Here is a 25,270-nt window from a genome sequence, read left to right as displayed (position 1 = left end):
GGATGCCCTTCCTTGGCACTAACAGCATATCTTAAAAGACATGATGGCATGGCTCGCTGCTTTTATTATCGTCTCCGCCATGCCTGTGACTTTGACCCCGAGGTCCATCCATGGTACGACCCTGAACATGTCCAGGGCGTCCTGGAAAGTGCCAGCTACAAACGTCTCTGGAATAGGCCAATATACAGTCTGAGACGAATTCCAACCAACAAACCTGATCTTGTCCTTTTTGATAAAACCAATGAAATTATTTATATCATAGAATTGTCTGTCCCTTTTGACACCAACGTGGTTGGCAAGATTCAGGAAAAGCATGATAAATATGCGGACCTCGCCTTTGAAATGTCTCACTTGCATCCCAAGTACAGTCGTGATTTGAATGTTCGTAGGGAAGGAGATGATCTTAACTCAACTGGGAGCGGGTTCCTCAAAGGCGCTACTGCATATGAAAAAGCTCTTGAGCCAAATGATTTTAGAGTATAGCTTGGGACAGCAAGTAACAGTTGTTGTGATGAGAGCAGAGTTCTTTCTGGAGAGTAATATGTCAGGAGGTCCTGAAGGTAGGAAGGTCCTGAGTTATAGAAAGACTGATGGTTGAGGCAGAGAATCTTTCAATCAATCCTTTCACGAATACGGAGCCAATGTAGAGAGTTCAGAACGGGAGAGATGTGGCGACGTGGACTGGTGAGAGTGATAATGCGTGCAGTTTTGTTCTGGATTTTCTGAAGACGATGGAGTTGAGACGAGGAGATGCCAAACAGTAAGCTGTCGCAGTAATCCAGGCGGGATAAAATCAATGTCTGCACTAGGAGGGCAGTGGCGTCTTTTGTCAGAACTGTTCTTCAGATGGTAGTGGCAGGTCTTCACTAGATGATTTATCTGCTTGTCCATACTGAGGTTTGAATCCAAAAGAACGCCAAAGTTTTTCACAAGAGGAGAAAAAGGAATCGAGGATTGCCCAGTGAAAATATCTGTGATGACAAATTTCTTTTGTCTTGAGACTGTGGAGATGACCATTGTTTCTGTTTCTTCATCATTATGTTTAAGCTTGTTAGCAGACATCAAGGATCTTGTGCCGGCGAGGCATGCTTCGAGGTTGGACACTGTAGCTGACTATGTTCTGAGGACTTGAAACTGTCAAACAGTTGGCTGTCGTCCGCATAGAAATGATGAGGCACGTGATAAGCAGACACGTTTCCCAAGCGATTGAGTATACAGGCAGAAAAGAATGGGTCCAAGAACTGATCCCTGGGGAACCCCACAGATTAGTTTGCGACTGGGTGATGTTGATGTTCCAATGTGAATGGACTGGATTCTCTTTGAAAGGTAGGACCTTAGCCACTCAAGAACTGTATTGGTCAAACAAAATTCTTTCCGCAAACGTTCAAGAAGAATTTCATGGTCAGTTGTGTCAAAAGCTGCAGACAACTCCAGAAGGACAAGCAAAGCAGAGTCACCTTGGTCGACCTTGGCCATGCATTGTCTATAACAGTGAAGAGTTTCCTAGAAAGTGTTGGTACCAGATGTTTTTCCACCAAATTTAAGAAAACTTTCCCATTAATTTTAATTTGGTAATCTCGGTTGTCATTGTATTTTGCTTTGAACGTGAGTGTACAATCAGTGAGAAACGCCACATTGTAATACATTGAGTCGCTCAGTGGTAGTTTTCCTGTTGCGTGTTTCTGTAGATGATCTTTCTACCCATCGTTTGATTGCAGTGTGGGTTCTGTAGATGATCTCTCTACTCATTGTTTGATTGCAGTGTGGCTGGCCACTCATGTTTTCCAAAAGCACTTGCTCGAAACCTTGGATGTAAGTATGCATTCTCGCAATGTCATCTCTTTTCACATAGCACTCGCTACATAGCTTTGCTACATGCCAGCCCACCTTACTTGCGGCTTGACAAGTACATTCTGGGCTTTGGTACAAGCAGTTCCTGCAAATTACATCAGCAAGAAAATGGACCACTGCAACACTTTTAAAATACTACTAGTGACTATAAATATTTTATCAACCACTCTCCTACAACAACAGCACTATCTTCATACTGTTATCTCTGGAAACTGCAAGAAACTACTCCCATGCTGGGTATAAGAACAACGAGTTTATTGACAATGACTTCACTCTGTTATACACAGTTCCCACATAGAAATATTACAGTCAAATTCGAACAAGACAATATATTCTGTTCACGATATACAGATGCATGATGACCGTCGGTAACGCTGCCAGTCCGGTATAGGTGGTCAAGGTCTTGTGATGGGTATCCTGTCAAGGCAGATCTTGGCAGGGGTGCATGTCTGGTCAAGGCATAATCTGACTTGAGGGAGACACACTGCCCCTACATGTTATTCCCTACAAGGCAATATTACCGCTCTGGCAGTAATACCAGCTTGAATATACGTCACTCACCAAAATAAACACATAAATAGCAAAACCATTTACAGATATCAAATTGCTAAAACAATCTGAATTTATGAAAAAAGACATTACTAGTTCCTTTGTCCGTCGGCTGCTGTTGCTGAGATCATCCCAGATGTATCACGGGCTGTATACAACAGATACCGACGTTATGCATATCATTGCAGCATGACAACAACAGGAACACTATAGCACCAAGTAAAAGGCAATATCATCTGTGTTCAGTACACACAGCATTATATACCGTTGTGTTCCAAGAATTATTATACTTTCCTGAGTATGCTTAAAAAATCATTCATAAACAACTGTTCGTATTTTTGAAGAGTTAACAATTGTGTGCGAGTCCCTTCCCGCACACAATTGTTAACAGACATGGCAAAAACACACTGGTCATTTTGCAACTTGTTGGTAATAAGTTGAACTTTCCTTTTGTCATAATATGTATCTCGTTATAACATACACGTACCATATAATACTCAATCTCTCCCTGTTGTAGCTCCTTCCCGCCGAGCATTAGACATGAATAGTGTGAAAGCAAGGACACCAGTAAGTCGGTGACACACTTTACAGCCGCATTGTCCTCACACTAAACAGCAGATACCTCAAGGCGTAAGGCCAGTCTGTTTAATAATATATTATTATAGTCCAATAAGTACGCATAAAAGGACAAAATGCATCATTCTTATTTTGGGTATAAATATTTGCAATAGACTATAGGAGTATAATAGGGTAACTGGCGCAAGTAGGTACTACCCGTGGGTCTAGGTACGTGACATCTGTGTATATGTGTCTCGGAACGTAACATCGGTGTGTGTCTTGGTGCGTGACACCTGTGTGTATGTGTCTCGGAACGTAGCATCGGTGTGTGTCTAGGTGCGTGACACCTGTGTGTATGTGTCTCGGAACGTAGCATCGGTGTGTGTCTTGGTGCGTGACATCTGTGTATATGTGTCTCGGAACGTAACATCTGTGTGTGTCTTGGTGCGTGACATCTGTGTATATGTGTCTCGGAACGTAACATCTTTGTGTGTCTAGATACGTGACACCTGTATGTGTCTAGGTACGTGACATCTCTGTGTGTGTCAAGATACGTGACATTTGTGTATGTCTAGGTGCGTGATATCTGTATAGGTCTAGGTACGTGACATTTGTGTGTGCTTGTCTATGAAAGTAAGATCTGTATAGGTCTAGGTACGTGACATTTGTGTGTGCTTGTCTATGAAAGTAAGATCTGTATAGGTCTAGGTACGTGACATTTGTGTGTGCTTGTCTATGAAAGTAAGATCTGTATAGGTCTAGGTACGTGACATTTGTGTGTGCTTGTCTATGAAAGTAAGATCTGTATAGGTCTAGGTACGTGACATTTGTGTGTGCTTGTCTATGAAAGTAAGATCTGTATAGGTCTAGGTACGTGACATTTGTGAGTGTTTGTCTATGAAAGTAAGATCTGTATAGGTCTAGGTACGTGACATGTGTATGTGTGCTTGTCTATGAAAGTAAGATCTGTATAGGTCTAGGTACGTGACATTTGTGTGTGCTTGTCTATGAAAGTAAGATCTGTGTGTGTCTAGGTACGTGACATGTGTATGTGTGTCACAACATGTGTATGTGTGATTCAGTGTCCGTCACTGTGGTCACCCTCGGACTAAATATAGTCAGTTGGCTTTACACCGTTTCAACGATACTACAATAACAATACTACACTCTTGTGGTAGTTTCGACAGTAGTACACATATAGGACTGCAGCAGGTATAGAACTTGGTGGCTGCTGCACTTCAGCAAGTATAGGAATTGATTATGATTACAAATATAACATATGTTGCAAGCATAGGAATTGGTGGCTGCAATACTACAGCAGGTAGAGGACGTGGTAGCTGCAGGACTTCAGCAAGTAGAGAACATGGTGGCTGCAGCACTTCAGCAGGTATAGAACTTGGTGGCTGCAGCACTTCAGCAAGTATAGAACTTGGTGGCTGCAGCACTTCAGCAAGTATAGGACTTGGTGGCTTCTGCACGACAGCAGGTATAAGACTTGGTGACTGGAACACGACTGCAAGTATTGGGCAGGGTGGAGAGTGAAACAGGTCAGCTCCAAACAGCCGAGTGGTGTGGAGTGCATGGTATGTAGCGACTTATTGTAGTTACATCACAGTTACAGTAGTGAGTGGAAATATCAAGTTAGGAGAAGATTAGCATTGTCATCGTAAAGAGACATAAAACTGTAGACAAAGTAGCCAGCCCTGCTGAGTTGTCCCTCTCGCGATGGAATGACCCAGTGCCTGCCTCGGCCCTTGAGTAGGTTTTCTTGAAGACAGCCCTGTAACAGTGACAGCAAACATTAGCTATGGTGTCAACAATGTAATGTAGATTGCCCTGTAACAGCGACAGCAAACATTAGCTATGGTGTCAACAATGTAATGTAGATTGCCCTGTAACAGCGACAGCAAACGTTGGCTATGGTGTCAACAAAGTAATGTAGATTGCCCTGTAACAGCGACAGCAAACATTAGCTATGGTGTCAACAATGTAACGTAGACTGCACTGTAACAGCGACAGCAAACATTAGCTATGGTGTCAACAATGTAATGTAGACTGCCCTGTAACAGCGACAGGAAACATGGGCTGTGGTGTCAACAATGTAATGTAGACTGCACAGTAATAGCGACAGCAAACATGAGCTATGGTGTCAACAATGTAATGTAGATTGCCCTGTAACAGCGACAGCAAACATTAGCTATGGTGTCAACAATGTAATGTAGACTGCCCTGTAACGGCGACAGCAAACATTAGCTATGGTGTCAACAGTGTAATGTAGACTGCCCTGTAACAGCGACAGCAAACATTAGCTATGGTGTCAACAATGTAATGTAGATTGCCCTGTAACAGCGACAGCAAACATTAGCTATGGTGTCAACAATGTAATGTAGACTGCCCTGTAACAGCGACAGCAAACATTAGCCATGGTGTCAACAATGTAATGTAGACTGCCCTGTAACAGCGACAGCAAACATCAGCTATGGTGTCAACAATGCAATGTAGACTGCCCTGTAACAGCGACAGCAAACATCAGCTATGGTGTCAACAATGTAATGTAGACTGCCCTGTAACAGCGACAGCAAACATTAGCTATGGTGTCAACAATGTAATGTAGACTGCCCTGTAACAGCGACAGCAAACATCAGCTATGGTGTCAACAATGAAATGTAGACTGCCCTGTAACAGCGACAGCAAACATTAGCTATGGTGTCAACAATGTAATGTAGACTGCCCTGTAACGGCGACAGCAAACATTAGCTATGGTGTCAACAGTGTAATGTAGACTGCCCTGTAACAGCGACAGCAAACATCAGCTATGGTGTCAACAATGTAATGTAGATTGCCCTGTAACAGCGACAGCAAACATTAGCTATGGTGTCAACAATGTAATGTAGACTGCCCTGTAACAGCGACAGCAAACATTAGCCATGGTGTCAACAATGTAATGTAGACTGCCCTGTAACAGCGACAGCAAACATCAGCTATGGTGTCAACAATGCAATGTAGACTGCCCTGTAACAGCGACAGCCAACGTTAGCTATGGTGTCAACAAAGTAATGTAGATTGCCCTGTAACAGCGACAGCAAACATTAGCTATGGTGTCAACAATGTAATGTAGACTGCACTGTAAAAGCGACAGCAAACATCAGCTATGGTGTCAACAATGAAATGTAGACTGCCCTGTAACGGCGACAGCAAACATCAGTTATGGTGTCAACAATGTAATGTAGGCTGCCCTGTAACAGCGACAGCAAACATCAGCTATAGTGTCTACAATGTAATGTAGACTGCCCTGTAACAGCGACAGCAAACATTAGTTATGGTGTCAACAATGTAATGTAGGCTGCCTTGTAGCAGTAACCTCATAGTCTGTGTCGTATCCCAGTGACTTCACGGTAACGTAATGCTGTCTGTCGTATCCCAGTGACTTCACGGTAACGTAATGCTGTCTGTCGTATCCCAGTGACTTCACGGCAACGTAATGCTGTCTGTCGTATCCCAGTGACTTCACGGTAACGTAATGCTGTCTGTCGTATCTCAGTGACATCACGGTAACGTAATGCTGTCTGTCGTATCCCAGTGACTTCACGGTAACGTAATGCTGTCTGCCGTATCCCAGTGACTTCACGGTAACGTAATGCTGTCTGTCGTATCTCAGTGACATCACGGTAACGTAATGCTGTCTGTCGTATCTCAGTGACTTCAGGGTAACGTAATGCTGTCTGTCGTATCCCAGTGACTTCACGGTAACGTAATGCTCTCTGTCGTATCTCAGTGACATCACGGTAACGTAATGCTGTCTGTCGTATCTCAGTGACTTCACGGTAACGTACTACTGTCTGACGTATCCCAGTGACATCACGGTAACGTACTACTGTCTGACGTATCCCAGTGACTTCACGGTAACGTAATGCTGTCTGTCGTATCTCAGTGACATCACGGTAACGTACTACTGTCTGACGTATCCCAGTGACTTCACAGCAACATTTTACTCTCTAACGTCTAACGTATTTTCTTACCTGTATCGTTTAATCATCTCCTTGATTCCCTCGGCGATTGTATCCTCGTCATCAAAGAAAGGCCTCACATCGACCGAGATCTCCACAATCAGGTTGTCTTTCAAAGCTCTGCCTGCTGATGTGCCCGTCATTGTGTACAGCTGGAGCATAAACAACGACATCGTCTACGCCAAGCCTTTTTTCACAAGTATGATGGAGACGCATTCTACCTTGGAGTGAGTGAGTTGAGTTTTACGCCGCACTCAGCAATATTCCAGCTATATGGCGGCGGTCTGTTTATAATCGTGTCTGGACCAGACAATGCGGTGATCAACAGCATTAGCATCGATCACCGCAATTGGAAACCGATGACATGTGTTAACCACGTCAGCGAGTCTGACCACCCGATCCCGTTGGTCGCTTCTTACGGCAATTCTAACCCGGATCCTCACGGGTACGTAGAATATTTTATGAAAGTATTTTCCAACACATTAATGATAACAAAAATGGGTAACAGACACCAACCACCGATATTTTATCTAACCAATACATCATCTAACCAATATAATATCAGTGATCTAACCTGTATTGTTTAAATACATGCACATATGCATGTCCCATTCCCTCGATATGTATCACTGATTTACTACGATGACGTACCACGTTGTCGGCCTTGGAGTAAACGATTAGGACCGTTTCGTTACAGTTGCCAGTCAGTTTCCATCTCTTTGTGAGGAGGTAAGCGAACAGGCGAGCGTTCTTCAGTCTTTCCATGATTTCCCCATCTTCCCTGGAACAGAGAGTACGGACCTGTTACTTCAGGATCGCTGACTGTGTCCCCGTCGTAAGGTGGCGCTGACTCTCATCTCGAGCATAGGCGCAAAATTGACCTGCTTCTAGCCAGAAAAGTACCATAACATGCGTCCTCATCTAAACGGTGGTTCAGCGTGCCATAACAGTGGACCTAGCCACAGCGTGCCATAACAGTGGACCTAGCCACAGCGTGCCATAACTGTGGACCTAGGCATAGTGTGCCGTAACAGTGGACCTAGCCATAGTGTGCCATAACAGTGGACCTAGGCATAGTGTGCCGTAACAGTGAACCTAGCCATAGTGTGTCATAACAGTTGACCTAGCCATAGTGTGCCATAACAGTGGACCTAGCCACAGTGTACCTTAACAGTGTGTGTTTTCCATGGAAACGATTCGTACTTAGTTTGAAAAGGGAGGGATGGGTTTTGTTTCCGGAGTACAAATCAAAAACTTCAAAATATCTTTTAGTAGATCTTGGCAGATATATGACACAGATCTTGAAGTGGTGCCTTTTGCTGTCTATAGATATATGACATTTATATTTTTCAGGACTGCTATGGAAACGATTCAATCTTTGTCTTAAAAGCATCAGATGGTTTGTCCTTTCAAATATGTGATGGCCGGGGAGGTATGTCATCTTCTGATGATTCTTGTTTTAATGAGTGACTCTCACACCAACGTGGGCGTGCTCCCTCATGATGCTCACTACACGACTTACTGCCGTCTGTTTCATCCACCTCAAACAACACGAGGCACCATCTCATCGACAGCGACAGACTATTACGTGATATAATCACCTGACTATAGTACAACAGACTGGTTCCTAGTCATCTAGTGGCAGGAGCATTTCATCATCATATGCTGTTTTTGTTTTTTCATCCAACCCTGTCGGTGGACGTCATTAGTATTACTATTATTGTCACTGATTTCATGGGCCTAGATTGCCGAAGATGTCTTAGCGTTAAGAAAATCGTAATTTAGTGTTAATGTGGGGCACTTACGACTATCTTTACGCTGAGAGAGCTTCGAAAATTCGAAGGACAACAGGCGCTGGCTGGATGTAGAGAAGTAGTGGTGGGTTGGACTGTAGGTGTTGGGAAAGTGATGTGGTGACACGACCTGATCATGTGCACATTGATCGTCTTATATATACAAATTCTGAACCTGTTCTGCAAGGATGGGCTTCCCGCAGCCCTGCAGCTGACGGAGTAAATATGCTACGCACTTGGGTACAAAAATAGAAGGGTTGTTTGTGAAGGGTTGCAATTGACGTGGAGAAGGTGATATCTATGTTGGCTCTGTTCCTCGCGAGGAGGGAGATGGCTGATTTCAAACAATACATCCACAACATTAACATTGGCCGTACTATCGGTAAATACACAGCCTCAACATTGGCCGTACTATCGGTAAATACACAGCCTCAACATTGGCCGTACAATCGGTAAATACACGACCTCAACATTGGCCGTACTATCGGTAAATACATAGCCTCAACATTGGCCGTACAATCGGTAAATACACGACCTCAACATTGGCCGTACAATCGGTAAATACACGACCTCAACATTGGCCGTACTATCGGTAAATACACGACCTCAACATTGGTAGTCCTATCGGTAGATACACAGCCTCAACATTGGCCGTACTATCGGTAAATACACGACCTCAACATTGGCCGTACTATCGGTAAATACACAGCCTCAACATTGGCCGTACAATCGGTAAATACACGACCTCAACATTGGCCGTACTATCGGTAAATACACAGCCTCAACATTGGCCGTACAATCGGTAAATACACGACCTCAACATTGGCCGTACAATCGGTAAATACACGACCTCAACATTGGCCGTACTATCGGTAAATACACGACCTCAACATTGGTAGTCCTATCGGTAGATACACAGCCTCAGCATTGGCCGTACTATCGGTAAATACACAGCCTCAACATTGGCCGTACAATCGGTAAATACACGACCTCAACATTGGCCGTACTATCGGTAAATACACGACCTCAACATTGGCCGTACAATCGGTAAATACACGACCTCAACATTGGCCGTACTATCGGTAAATACACGACCTCAACATTGGCCGTACAATCGGTAAATACACGACCTCAACATTGGCCGTACTATCGGTAAATAGACGACCTCAACATTGGCCGTACAATCGGTAAATACACGACCTCAACATTGGTAGTCCTATCGGTAGGTACACAGCCTCAACATTGGCCGTACTATCGGTAAATACACGACCTCAACATTGGTAGTCCTATCGGTAGATACACAGCCTCAACATTGGCCGTACTATCGGTAAATACACGACCTCAACATTGGTAGTCCTATCGGTAGATACACAGCCTCAACATTGGCCGTACTATCGGTAAATACACGACCTCAACATTTGCCGTACTATCGGTAAATACACAGCCTCAACATTGGCCGTACTATCGGTAAATACACGACCTCAACATTGGTAGTCCTATCGGTAAATACACGACCTCAACATTGGCCGTACTATCGGTAAATACACAGCCTCAACATTGGCCGTACAATCGGTAAATACACAGCCTCAACATTGGCCGTACAATCGGTAAATACACGACCTCAACATTGGCCGTACAATCGGTAAATACACGACCTCAACATTGGCCGTACAATCGGTAAATACACGACCTCAACATTGGCCGTACTATCGGTAAATACGCGACCTCAACATTGGTAGTCCTATCGGTAGATACACAGCCTCAACATTGGCCGTACTATCGGTAAATACACAGCCTCAACATTGGCCGTACAATCGGTAAATACACGACCTCAACACTGGCCGTACAATCGGTAAATACACGACCTCAACATTGGCCGTACTATCGGTAAATACACAGCCTCAACATTGGCCGTACAATCGGTAAATACACGACCTCAACATTGGCCGTACTATCGGTAAATAGACGACCTCAACATTGGCCGTACAATCGGTAAATACACGACCTCAACATTGGTAGTCCTATCGGTAGGTACACAGCCTCAACATTGGCCGTACTATCGGTAAATACACGACCTCAACATTGGTAGTCCTATCGGTAGATACACAGCCTCAACATTGGCCGTACTATCGGTAAATACACGACCTCAACATTGGTAGTCCTATCGGTAGATACACAGCCTCAACATTGGCCGTACTATCGGTAAATACACGACCTCAACATTTGCCGTACTATCGGTAAATACACAGGCTCAACATTGGCCGTACTATCGGTAAATACACGACCTCAACATTGGTAGTCCTATCGGTAGATACACGACCTCAACATTGGCCGTACTATCGGTAAATACACAGCCTCAACATTGGCCGTACAATCGGTAAATACACAGCCTCAACATTGGCCGTACAATCGGTAAATACACGACCTCAACATTGGCCGTACAATCGGTAAATACACGACCTCAACATTGGCCGTACAATCGGTAAATACACGACCTCAACATTGGCCGTACTATCGGTAAATACACAGCCTCAACATTGGCCGTACAATCGGTAAATACACGACCTCAACACTGGCCGTACCAGGTCCCCAGATTCTTTAACTCTGGTGGGTAGATACACAACCTCTACATTGGCCGTACCAGATCCCCAGATTCTTTAACTCTGGTGGGTAGATACACAACCTCTACACTGGTCGTACCAGATCCCCAGATTCTTTAACTCTGGTGGGTAGATACACAACCTCAACACTGTCCGTACCAGATCCCCAGATTCTTTAACTCTGGTGGGTAGATACATAACTTGGACGTACGTCATTTTGTCAGTAGATTTGACCACTGATCACTCTGTCTTTAGCTATAAACCATGGACCTTAGGTTTTCTATCACTGGAAACACAGTGGTAATCTCTGGCTGCTTTCACACGGCAAATACCACGGTCATAGCTAAACTTGGTCGAAGCTGAACTGAACATGTGGCACCAGATACAAACAATGACACATGAAGCTGACCAGGATGAGACACAGGATCCAGTATACTCACTCCAGAAGGTTTTCCATCTGATGCATGAGAGCCACACGAATGACATAACCACGTTGATTGCTCACACAGTCGTAGCATGGGCACCGCGTGTCTACAGCAACAGCTTCGATCAACCGGTCGATGTCATTAGCTGAAAAAAACAATCCACATGAGTCAGATCAGATAAAGAAATAAGCAAAGGGATACTTATTAGGAAATTACTTGCAGTCAGCTGCAGTTTTATAATGGACAAGCATTAAAGGAAATAGTACCAACAGACCGAGTGTCGAACTTGGGACAAAGCAGTAAGTGCAGCACATTGAAGGGGAACAGGGTAGCTAGTATGAAAGTGATGATCTCTTTAACATCAGGTTGCTTCGCCTGTTTGGTTGGTTGACTCCACCCAAAGTCTACCCCGTCCGCAGTCCCTATCAAACCTTATTTGGTCTGATGACTCCACTGGAATCCTATCTGTACTGGGCCCTGTTCAGTCAATCGTCTGTTTGGGACCATGTTTGCTAACCTTGTTGTTTGGTGATGATGCCATTAGGATCACAGACAGCCGACTTGTTGTCACGGTTACACTGCTCGGGGAACCACCAAGGATCGGGATATTGGTTCACGTGCCACACCCGGGGGTCGGAGGATCTGTACTGGGAGGTTACACGTGGCAGCAGAGCTACTGTCACAGCCAGAACAATGTTCAACATCATCAAGTGTGTCTATCCTCAGGTGCAACAACAGTCTCTTGCTCTGTAACTCTGGGCCTGGAATTCAAACGAAACGCTTTGAATACCGGAAGTATGACATTGATTATACAGGATGCTTCTCAGAACATAAAGCACCGCCAATGTAAATATAGTTAGACTGAGATACGTGTAGTTAGTGGAACAGAAAAATATATAGGTAGGTGGGTAGATTTATGTCAATCATAGTTGTACTCACTGTGTTAAAACATCACTGACAGCAGAAACGACAGTGACAAGAGGATAAAGTTGATGGAAGTGCAGTACAGGCTGCTGTAGGTTAAGCAGATTAGACACAGAGAGCTGTAGATACAGGCAGATTAGACACAGAGAGCTGTAGATATAAGCAAAAAAGACACAGCTATATGCAGACAAAGGCAGATTAGACACTGATAGATGTAGATACAGATTACACGGAGATGTATGCACAGACAGATTAGACACAGACAGCAGCAGACACAGGCAGATTAGACACATACAGCAGCAGGTTTACAGGCAGATTAGACACAGACAGCAGCAGACACAGGCAGATTAGACACAGATATATGCATACACAGGCAGATTACACACAGCTAGGTATAGGCACAGGCAGTTAGGTGTAGGCACGGGCATGTGTAGGCACCGGCAGATCAGGCAAGTTGTTTGTAGATGAGAAACAGTTTGTTATAGATTCTCCGAGTTCATCTGGATGAAGTTGAAAGCACACATCTTGACCCAATTTCGACACCTGACGGCAAGGTGTGGACTGTCGTCATATCTCAACACAGAACCATGCTGATGTGATTGCAATGTACGAGGGGATGTCAAAAAGTAGTGATCCTCCCCAAGACAATGAAATAGATGCAGCTGTTTTCATGTTTAGTTTTCTACATAATATCTGTCAACCTCAAGCAAATTGCTTTGCTATGTACCAGCCTCACAATCCCCACTTTGATTGACGTTTTAACTTCGTGCCCCCAAAACACAAAATCTGCAATTACTTGCGTAACACGCTTCAGGAAACAAAATATGCAAGATACATTTTGTGTGTCTGAGGTAAGCAGCAGTCAGCAAAAAATCAAACGTATATATTAAAGAGAATATTAATTTGAAACTACTATCGCTTGTTAAAGCGACTCTCCAATTCATGTTTACTGAAAGAGCTTGTTTTGGAGACACTAATCGCCCCCTTCCAGATGACTTCATCATAAGCACACAAGTGATTCTAATGTTTACACTATTCATACATGGCGCCAGGGTTTAATATAAAGGCTGAACGGTCACACAAGTGTCAGCTCCCAATACATTGTAAGCAGTGACAGTTTGAATATCTGGAAACAATGTTTGTGAAAGGTCAAAGTGGGGGTGTCCTACAAAAAACAACAGAAACATCCCCTGTGTAAATCTAAATCAAGTAAACTCAATCTTTGCCTGTTGATTATGACGGGAAAACATTCAAAACCATTCAGGACATACTTCATATGGTATTAGTTGATTACATACCATTATCCAACAGGTAACAAATGACATATTTTTACTATTCTACTATAGTATACTATTACATATTACTTCACTATTTTACAAATATTATACAAATATTATACAAATATTATACATAATTATACACAATTAGATTGCGATGATTCATATCTCGTCAACCGCATTGCACACAAATGAGAAACTTTTGCTAATGATCCCTTTAGAATAAAATGGTAACTTTACAAACATTGGACATCGAGAATATAGTTAGGCTCATTACTTTTTGACAGCCTACCTGTATAAACACGGACATGTTAATAGTAAAGGTGATATCTAAACCATTGCACTCGTGCGAAGCACCGATACTTACAGCTAAGCTGTCCAGTAGAAGATTGTTTTACAGATTTCTGTATACTCAGACAGATTTAGACGGATAAGGGTGCGACAGACAACTTGTTCAACTGCTGCCTTGCTCCCCGACTCTCCGCACCTAGCAGAAATATGCTCTCACTCCGTGCAGGCACAGTTCGACTACCCACTCGTGTTCCGCCCGCCAGCCGCATGGCTGGTATTACTCAGCTGAGTGAAGTTGGGTCGCAGACAGACCGTGGCATAAAACATTCGTAGTCAGGTTGAGACACTGCTGCTGACGGTGACGCGGGAGTGTGAGATTACGGACAAACCCATCAGTTCACATAGACTACGTGATCAGTCAACGATAAAAAAGTATCCTGTTTATCGTTATTTAACCGTTGAACATGTGATACACGTACATGTCTCTCTGCTTGCACCATACAGTCACATACTCATCTCTGTAACATACAGGCAATGCAAGCACATGTATCTATGTACCATACAGGCAATGCAAGCACATGTATCTATGTAACATACAGGCAATGCAAGCACATGTATCTATGTACCATACAGGCAATGCAAGCACATGTATCTATGTAACATACAGGCAATGCAAGCACATGTATCAATGTAACATACAGGCAATGCAAGCACATGTATCTATGAAACATACAGGCTATGCAAGCACATGTATCTATGTAACATACATTCAGTGAAAGCACATGCATGTTGCTATGTAGCGTAAAGTTAGTGCAAGTACATGTCTGTATGTAGCGTACAGTCAATGCACCTGAGACTCCAGTGCCGTGAGAATCTGAAGAGTGAAGGAAAGGCGACGCTCGATGTCGGCGTATCCGTTCCGCTCTAGTCGTCGTCTCCGCGCTACTGCTGGGGACAAGGTTAGCAGTTTGTTACTGCAAGCATATGTCACCAGCGGAAATGTGATTATAATAAGCGTTTGTCCGCTTCAATACCGCAGGACAATCCTAGAATAGAGACACCACACCGCTGAAGTACTTTCTACATATATGCCAAGCTAGGCGCGGGCGTTCACGTGGTGCAGTGTTTGATCAGTGCACGGGCTCGTCTCCTGACTGTAGAAGATGTCGCGTTGTAGTCGGTCTCACACATCAGTGCCTCCTTCCCAGCTTCTAGACTACTGCAGCGGTAGCGGAGATATGTAAATACCAACTGTATATACTTGACCCAGATCTATGTTTACCCACACACACCGCAGACCCATGTATCGTGTAAAACAATGCTGATCTATACATGCATATAGCACCTGGAGGTATGTCCGAACAGCACTTACCTTGGTCTTACAAGCTACGCGAAACAGACACTCACACATACATGATTATATAAACCTCATGTGGGCACTCAACACTACCTTTTATGGCCAGATTTAAGTGGAAACGCCCTGTCAGCTGCCGTAACAGTCACGTGACGTGTAGTGTGTGCACATGTGTGTGAGTGCGTGTGTGTGGAGGGGGAGGGGGGGGGGGGCGCCTTACTGATGAGCAAGACACCATTCCCGTCAGGCGAGTTGGTCTGCGTGGCACTGAAATATCAGTGACAGCTATATAAATACGAATTCTTTGATTATTGGATGCATGCAGGCATGGATACCGCTATACTGAGTTGAGTAGTCAGCTGGTTCATGTCCAGGCTATTTGCCCACCAAGTTCGACACGGGTGGAAGAGATACCTTTAACGGCTTGTTTACAACAAGTGTATTGTATGACAGACACCTTGCCCAGCTTGAGTCACTTGCCAAGCATAGAACTCGGATGAGCCCCGACTTATCGAGGATGGTTGGTTTGTGTAAAAGTTGGGGAGAGACCATGTTGTCAGACGTGTCATGTCTTGGGGCAGATCGACACCTGTATTCCCTGTATCTTAATTGTACATGTTGACCACTGTTTCGTATGTCTACCATAAAGGACGCACTGGTAAATAGTCGTCAGGGGATACTGCGACAGCTGAAAATTGTGACGACTGATTTTCAGGAATTAATGCACACATTTAAAAGCAACGCACGTAAGGCAAAGTCTGTGCTTATTCTCTTCAGCTTCTTTGCATGCCATGAGAAAATGGGACATCTATTAAAAACTCCAGCCTGGGATCGCCATGCGCAGCTCACTGTGATAGTTGGCATGTGGTATAATGAGGGGAAACTTCTCCCCATATACAGCTAGCGCGGAACTCTACTATGACACATTTGTATGCTGTGTATGCACTTTGGAAGACGCACGTGCATACAAGTGCTATGGAACACCCTCATACTAACACTAGCTGTTTACACTACGGGCCTAATGTCGCCTTCTCTATACCATGTAGATCACATTATGACATAACTATATACTGCACAATATTACTGAATAAGCGGTATTACAATATGAGTATATACTAGATGGTGTTTTGGGTTTTTTTAGTAAGTAGATGGTATTACAGTAAGACTATATTGGCATTATTACGTTATTAGGCGGTATAGACGGTATAAGAATATACTATACCGTATTACGATATAAGAATATATTAGAGGACATTACAGTGTAAGTATATACCAGGCAGTATTACGATATAAGTATCTGCTGGTTGATATTACGGTAGTAGCATTGTGTAGACAGTATCAAAATATAAGTATATACCAGACAGTATTACGATAAAAGTATATACTGGATGATATTACGATAGTACGACGATTAAGACACACACACACACACACACACACACACACACACACACACACACACACACACACGCACGCACACTCACACACACACACAGCATTACTATTTAGTAGACGATTTTATGAGGTTAGTAGTAAGTCATACCGAAACATGAGTCCCATTAACCTACTCAAACAATGCCCTACTTTTCAGCCGATCCGAATTGTCTCGTGTTCAAGTGAACATACAACTCTGGTTACACTGAATTCAAATTCCTTGTTTCACGAGAAATAGGTTTTACAAATGAATTTAAATTTTAAACTTTAGTAACACCATATGTGTATATTCTATGTCGAGGTTTAGGCAGCATACCTTAACTAATTATACAAGAAATCAAACACTGCCCCAGTTTGATGAGGTCGTATAATTGTATTATTCACAATGCATCTGGCCTACTGGTTACACCAGTTATGTGTTTTTTTGCGCTTATTCAGTGTAGTTCTGTAACGCACAATGAGCCTGATATCGATCATTTCCGTACCAGACCGCCAAAAGTTTTCAGCGGCAGAGTCTCGTTTTGAGATTTCCACGATATCCTGGTTTCCGTTTGCCACAGCTCACTGTACGACAGTGCACGTTGTACGATATGTTGCAAGGGTTAGAAGGAGCTCAGAGATGTAATATGCAAGTGCTTAGTCGCATCAAATCATACTTTAACATTTATACATCCAGTTAAATAAGTTAGTCTAAACATTCTGGACTGGTTATCGCACTCGTTTGCGCAATATGACTGGAACGCAGTAAACAGGAAACAAGCCTGTAATCAATGTTTTGACTTGGATGGTACTACGGCATATGAATAACCTTGGCGGTATTACGGGACTAGACGGGATATCTCATAGACTGGGATATAAATGACCACAGTGTCCTGTTTACTGCACTATTATGAGAAATACAGCATACACAGGATATAACTGACTGTATGGTGTCTTGTTTACTGCACTATTGCGAGAGATACAACATCCACCAGTTTGGAATATAACTGATCATAGTGTCCTGTTTCCTCCATTGTTACGAGACATACAGCATACACTGGGATATAAACGACTACATAGTGTCTTGTTTACTGCACTACTACGGGAGATACAACATCCACCAGCTGGGATATAACTGACTATGTAGTGTCCTGTTTACTGCGCTATTACGAGACATACAGCACACACTGGGACATAACCGACTATAGTGTCTTGTTTTCTGCACTATTACGAGAGATATAACATATATACTGGGATATATGTGACTTAATGAAACTGAACATACACCGGAGTGAGTTCCTGTATAGGGTGTCCAGCTTTTGGCTCCCCAACACCGATACTGCAGTACAGCAGTTGAGGCAGGTGGTGGAATGCCGCTGACTAAGTGAATGAATACGCCAACCTTGGCTCCACCCTGCTTGTGCAGGAGCTCAGCGTGGATGCTGTTGCTATTTACAGCGGAAGCTGCTGAAACATCTGCGACATCTGATTACAATAGACCTCTGGGAATAGATTGGTGCCGAATATAGGGCAGCATACACATTCATTACAACACAGTCATCGCAATGGTTGTCATTGCCAGCACGACCATGACTTGAACCATCTGGTATATCACCGTTACTCGTCTTGTAATCATATAGGAGAAATTACGCTGATAATCCACTACTACACACATGTTATGGTACTATATTCTTGTCCATGGGAAGATAACTCTGGCGACTATGAGCTGTGTGTTCTGTATTGTAAACGGGGACTGGTGTAAGAACCTGTGTGAGCAGGTGCGTGTGTATTAACCAACATGTGTGTACTAGAAAACATTCACTGACCTGAGTGTAGTATCCTGTGTGTACTGGGTGTGTAAGGCGATGTGTTCTGGCCGCTCTGGAGCTGTTCAGGTCACACACTCCTAACACTCGAAGATGCCGGCCACCTCGATCACCTGTATTCATCAACTCTAAGCTCAACACACACATCTACACATTCCTTCTGCCACTCATGCATGCCCAGGTCAAGGACGCCTCCCAGATGTGATCGATATTGAGTTCATTTTCCACACGCTTGACAGGACCAGTGCCGGGTACCTATTGGTCAATATTAATGGCGTCTACAGCAGAGTGAATGCCTGCAACGGCAGACAACACAATGATAACATGCAACTGTAAACAAAACTGTGAATACATGCAACTGCAGACAACACGGTGAATACATGCAACTGTAGACAACACAGTGATAACATGCAACTGTAGACAATTAAGATAGTGAATACACGCAATTGTAGACAACACGGTGAATACATGCAACTGTAGACAACACGGTGAGTACAGGGAATTCAAGTGAATGCAGGATAGTGTATACAACCAGATTAACATCGATAATATAACGGGGGGAAGATGCATAGAGGATAGTGAATAGAGGGTGCATACAGCAAGGCGAACATTATGAAGATAATGCAGAGGAAGGTACACTTCATAGTGAATAGAGGATAGTGAAGATTACACACATTGTAGAGAATAGACGATTGTGAGCAAGAGCATGCAGTAAGGTGAACATAAGATAGAGGATGTAGGGAACCTATAACAAACCTTCAAATTCCTCCCCAGTTAGTATAGTATAGTATAGTATAGTATAGTATAGTATAGATCTTCTAGTGGAACCAAGTTTTAGGGTCGACAAAGTATACAATATTTTATGACGTACATAAACCTAATGAGAAATGTGAATTAGGTTTAAGTTTGAGAATTACCAACGATGACTTAGATCAGGTATCAGTTTAACTCAACTTCTCTATGTCTATGAAGGGCATACTTGGGAGACATCGTGTGCATGACATTGCTGTAGTACATCTTATGTTCGGCATTGTGTGTATAACGTAGTATGTTTAACGACGTGTATATGTCATTGTTGCAAGATGTGTGTATACTGTTGTGTGACAGTGCTGTACGACATTGTTGCATGACATTGTAGTAACGTGTGTATCACATTATTGTATGACGTTGTAGAAAACTGTTGTATGTCATTGTTCCATGGCAATGTTGTATTATTTGGTTTCTGACGCAGCTGCATGATATTGTTGCATGATGAGGTATGACACTGCTGCATGAAGTTCTGTGTATGACGTTGTGTGTATGACATTGTTCCATGACGTGGTATGTATGACGTTGTGTATGAAATTGCTGGATGACATTGTTTCATGATGTGTGTATGACGATGTGTGTATGGCATTGTTTCATGAAGCTGTGTGTATTGATTGCTCCATCACTGGAGATACTTCAATGAAACATTGCACACAAAATGCACAGAGACACACACAGACAGAGGCCTACACAGACAGGAACACACACACAGACACACAGAGGCACAGGTAGACATATACAGAGAGACAGACTTAGACAGAGAGAAACAGACAGAAAGACAGACACAGAGACACACACAGAAAGGCAAGGCACACACGGACATGTACATAAACAGACACGGGCACACAGACAGTAACAGACACAAACATACACATCGCCTGTCAGACTGTCTCAAATGAAATACGTCATGAAACACGTTCAACCTGGCACCCACAAATGAGAAGAAGTGTTTAATCGAAACATATTGACAGAATGTATAGAACAGGTCATAACCTAACGCTGACCTTTACTTTCCAGGGCAAGGTCGATCGGGTGGATGGTTAGGTGTCTTCTTGGAGACAACTTGACCATCAAGGGGCGTTTGTGATCATCCGGATACACGGTCGTCTAGTCGTGTACTGCATGACAGAGAGGTTCATATCGTGTTTCCTATAACCCCATTGAGATTACAGCCAGTACAACAATTCGCACAACCACCATGCTACATGCATCATTGCTTCCACAGCCATATCCTTCACAGACATTCTTCTACTGTCGTTTGCCGTACCAGATGCCATACCCAATGAACACCGAGCTGATAACACTCACACCAACAAATGTCTCCAGTATCCCAGTCTTACCTTGGTGGCCAGATCCGCTAGATTCCTACACAGATGGATTATGTAACTCACATGAACACCGGGCTAGATCACCTGCGTTGGGGAGGTTTAGTCCCCTTGTTCAGCCAGCAATACACAGCTATACCACTCTGCTGCCGCTACTGCCGCCTTCCACGTTCAACCAAAAATGGCAAGCGGCTTCTGTTTGCTTCACCATGTGCTGGTGGATTAGTACATAGACTTGCCTTAGGTTCCTGCATGTGGTGTGGTGTTCACAGGACATTGTTTCATGAACGTGCGTGCGTCCGTGCGTGCGTGCGTGCGTCCGTGCGTGCGTGTACTGGTCAACAGGAGTTGATCACCACCCGCTCCGTCGCCCGTCTCTCCTGGCTGTGAGTGCTGAGTGCACGACAACGGTTGTTTATAACAGAACACTCACAAGTTCAGTAACAACTAATGATTTCGTCATAGTTTACTCGTTCCCTCGCTCCAGCCAAATCTGTCCGACTCACTACATATGTTCCGCCTCACTGTTTCGCTTTTTTCTTTCTCTTCACAATAGACGTTTTGTACAGCGTTCAATATCTCCTCTCACAATAGTCGTGTTGTACAACGTTGAATATCTCCTCTCACAATAGACGTGTTGTACAACGTTCAATATCTCCTCTCACAATAGACGTGTTGTACAACGTTTAATATCTCCTTTCTCGATAGACGTGTTGTACAACGTTAAATATCTCCTCTTACAATAGTCGTGTGTACAACGTTAAATATCTCCCCTCACAATAGTCTTGTTGTACAACGTTAAATATCTCCTCTCACAATAGTCGTGTTGTACAACGTTAAATATCTCCCCTTACAATAGACGTGTTGTACAACGTTAAATATCTCCTCTCACTATGGTTATGTTGTACAACGTTAAATATCTCCCCTTACAATAGTCGTGTTGTACAACGTTAAATATCTCCCCTCACAATAGTCGTGTTGTACAACGTTAAATATCTCCTCTTTCAATAGTCGTGTTGTACAACGTTAAATATCTCCTCTCACTATGGTTATGTTGTACAACTTTAAATATCTCCTCTCACTAGCCAGCTCAAGGACGCTGTTTTCGATCGCTCCATGAATGTCAATCTCAGCGGCCATTTTTTCATTCTCAACTCCCTGGGGACCATACTACCTTTGCAGCCATTAAGCGTACCAAGTTAATGTGGCATACCCATCCTTACGAGCTACCCATTCACAGCTGGGTAAACTGGGGCTCTGTCCAAGTTCAAGTGCTGTGCCCGCCACTTAGTGTTTGCATGCATTCATGTGGCCACCATCTGGTCAAATACCAACGGATTCGTGGATTCTTCTAGGTACACAGGGTTGTGCACTGTATAGTAGGGTGGTCACAACATTAAAAGAGTATACACACAAAGTTGACTCCAAGTCTTTTTACACCCGGTCATACTACCACTACCCCATACCACAACCCACGTCCCATACCACCATCCACACCCGAATAAAAATCACATCATAACCCATATCCCAGTACCACTCCCCACCTCCATATTCCAGTACCACCCCCCACCTCCATATCCCAATACGACTCCCACATCCACATCCCAATACCACTCCCAAACATCCATATTCCAATACCACTTCCATTCGCCATATCCCAATATCCCTCCCCATCTCCACATCCCAATACCACTCCCCAACATCATATCCCAAATACCACTCCCCATCTCCATATTCCAGTACTACTCCCATATCCCAATACTTCTTCCCAACATCATATCCCAATACCACTCCCCATCTCCATATCAAAATACCGCTCCCCAAAATCATATCCCCATACCACTCCTAACATCCATATCCCAATACCACTCCCCATCTCCATATCCCAGTACCACTCCAATATCCCAATACCTCTTCCCAACATCATATCCCAATACCTCTCCCCATCGTTATATCCCAATACCACTCACCATTGCCATATTCCAATACCGCTCACCAAATTCATATCCCAATATCCCTCAGCTTCCCCATATCCTAATACCACTACCCAACATCCATATCCCAATACCCATCCCCATCTCCATATCCCAATACCACTCCCAACATCCACATCCAAATACTACTCCTCGTCGCCGTATCCCAATATCCATCCCCATCTCCATATCCCAATACCGCTTCCCAACATTACTATCCCAATACCACTCCCCAACATCATACCCCAATACCACTCTTGACATCATATCGAAATACCACTTCTAACATCCATATCCCAATACCTCTCACCATCTCCATATCCCAGGACCACTCCCAGATCCCAATACCTCTTCCCAACAACATACCCCAATACCACTCCGCATCGTTATATCCTCTCCATATCTTCATATCTCAATATCCCTTCATCATCCATATCAAAATACCACTCCCCATCGAAATATCCCAATATCCCTCCCCATCTCCATATCCCAATACTACTCCCCACCTCCACATCTCAATACCACTCCCCACTTCCACATCCCAGTACCACTCCCCAAATCCATATCCCTCAGCTTCCCCATATCCCAATACCACTCCTCTCATCCACATCCCAATACCACTCCCCACATCCATATCCAAATACTACTCCCCATCGCCATATAAAATATCCCTCCCCATCTCCATATCCCCAAATCGCTCCCAAACATCAATATTTCAATACTCCTCCCTTGTCCCAATACCGCTCCCCAAAATCATATCTCAATACCACTCCTAATATCCATATCCCAATACCACTCCCCATCTCCATATCCCAATACCGCTCCCCGCTCCCATATCCCAATACCACACCCGTATCCCAATACTACTCTCCATATCCCAATACCACTCCCAACATTCATATCCCAATACTACTCTCCAGATCCATATCCCAATACTACTCCCCATCTTCATATCCCAATACTACTCCCCATCTCCATATCCCAATACCACTCCCAACATCCATATCCCAATACTACTCTCCCGATCCATCTCGCAATACTACTCCCCATCTCCATATCCCAATACTACTCCCCATCTCCATATCCCAATACCGCTCCCCGCTCCCATATCCCAATACCACTCTCATATCCCAATACCACTCCCCACCTCTCTACCCCAATACGACTCCCATATTCCAATACCACTCTCCACCTCCATATACCAATGTTACTCTTCACCTCCGCGACACAATACCGCTCCCTACCTCCACATCTCAACGACACTCAATTCCCTCCTCCATGTGGCAATACACTCGCCACCTCCATATCCCCATTCCGCTCCACAGATCCCAATGCCACTTCCCATAGCCCAGTACCACCCCTATATCCCAATACCTCTCTCACCTCCATATCCCGATGTCACTCCTCCAATTCCACATATCACCCAACGTCCATGGCTGTCCAAAACGTATTTTAACAATTATAACCCCCACCCCCCGCCCGACTCCCGTGTCTGTGAGAGGACTGAACATGTTAATTAAATATGATGCGTCTGAGATGGTCCCCCTGAACAATCTCGCAATCTAATTCTCGCACAGACATGAGCGCGTGTGTTATAACCATGAAATTAACAAAAGGGAATTATTATCGAACCTGCCTTGCACCGAGGTGTGTCAGAGGAAAGTCGGCACCCGCTTCGTGCCGACCGCCGGCTAGTCAATGCGGCTATGGCTGTCAGAGTTCCCTCCCTTTATTATGTATAGGTTAGATCACGAGGACCTGGCGTCTAATCGTTGAAGTTGTTAGTTAGCTACGCGCCTCGTGATCTAACTAACAACTTCAACGATTAGACGCCAAGGTCCGAGTGGTCTAACCGACTTAAACCATGACACATAATTAAATGTGTACATGTACATTAAACGTTATCAAAACAATGATAAATTCAATGCACTATGTTTTGCTGCGTTCTCACGTTTTATTTTCACCCATCAGGTCCTTGAAAATTTCGCGTTGCACGTGCTTTCACATGTCACTTAAAGCACGTGCCATCTGATATATCTGAACACGATAGGGGCTGTTTGACAACGTAATGTGGCCCGGAATGCGCAGAGTAATTGTAGCATTTGATATGTTATTCTCGGTTAGTGGCGAATGGTTGAATTTTTGTTTGCCCCGAACAAACTGTATGTACAATATGTATACCCTGTAATAATTAACTTATATTTGTAACAATTGCGTGTATATTGTATATGGGCCTGTGGCCTACGTACGGAATAAAAATACTTGACTTGACTTGACTTGGGAGGTATTCGTGAATA

At 43.8% G+C, this 25,270-nt stretch overlaps 1 protein-coding gene across 7 annotated transcripts; it reads right to left on the bottom strand.

The window, feature by feature from the left end:
- Nucleotides 1–2,084: 2,084 nt before the first annotated feature.
- Nucleotides 2,085–24,694, bottom strand: LOC137287032 (uncharacterized). 7 transcript variants are annotated; one of them, XM_067819140.1, is made up of 8 exons: nucleotides 24,606–24,681; nucleotides 20,680–20,793; nucleotides 12,723–12,857; nucleotides 12,301–12,544; nucleotides 11,799–11,928; nucleotides 7,617–7,746; nucleotides 6,978–7,117; nucleotides 2,085–4,738 (listed from the first exon to the last, which is right to left on the bottom strand). In XM_067819140.1, the coding sequence occupies exons 4-8, from the start codon at nucleotides 12,488–12,490 to the stop codon at nucleotides 4,600–4,602; spliced, it is 729 nt and encodes a 242-aa protein (XP_067675241.1). In that variant the 5' UTR covers nucleotides 12,491–12,544; nucleotides 12,723–12,857; nucleotides 20,680–20,793; nucleotides 24,606–24,681; the 3' UTR covers nucleotides 2,085–4,599. The 7 variants fall into 7 exon arrangements, with proteins under 7 accessions (XP_067675241.1, XP_067675237.1, XP_067675236.1 ...); XM_067819136.1 differs by lacking the exons at nucleotides 12,723–12,857; nucleotides 20,680–20,793 and having other exon boundaries at nucleotides 24,610–24,694; XM_067819135.1 differs by lacking the exons at nucleotides 12,723–12,857; nucleotides 20,680–20,793 and having other exon boundaries at nucleotides 24,606–24,688.
- Nucleotides 24,695–25,270: the final 576 nt, after the last annotated feature.

Source organism: Haliotis asinina, chromosome 6 (genome assembly GCF_037392515.1).
Source record: "Haliotis asinina isolate JCU_RB_2024 chromosome 6, JCU_Hal_asi_v2, whole genome shotgun sequence".
In the NCBI taxonomy this organism is placed as follows: domain Eukaryota; kingdom Metazoa; phylum Mollusca; class Gastropoda; order Lepetellida; family Haliotidae; genus Haliotis; species Haliotis asinina.
This window is presented reverse-complemented; position numbering and strand designations above follow the sequence as displayed.

Coding starts and splice junctions, on each gene's coding strand:
- LOC137287032 (XM_067819136.1), bottom strand. CDS start 12,490: ATGATGTTGAACATTGTTCTGGCTGTGACAGTAGCTCTGCTGCCACGT. Junction 7,747..11,798: donor CAGATGGAAAACCTTCTGGA/GTGAGTATACTG, acceptor TCTCTGTTCCAG/GGAAGATGGGGAAATCATGG. Junction 7,118..7,616: donor ACTCCAAGGCCGACAACGTG/GTACGTCATCGT, acceptor TTTATGCTCCAG/CTGTACACAATGACGGGCAC.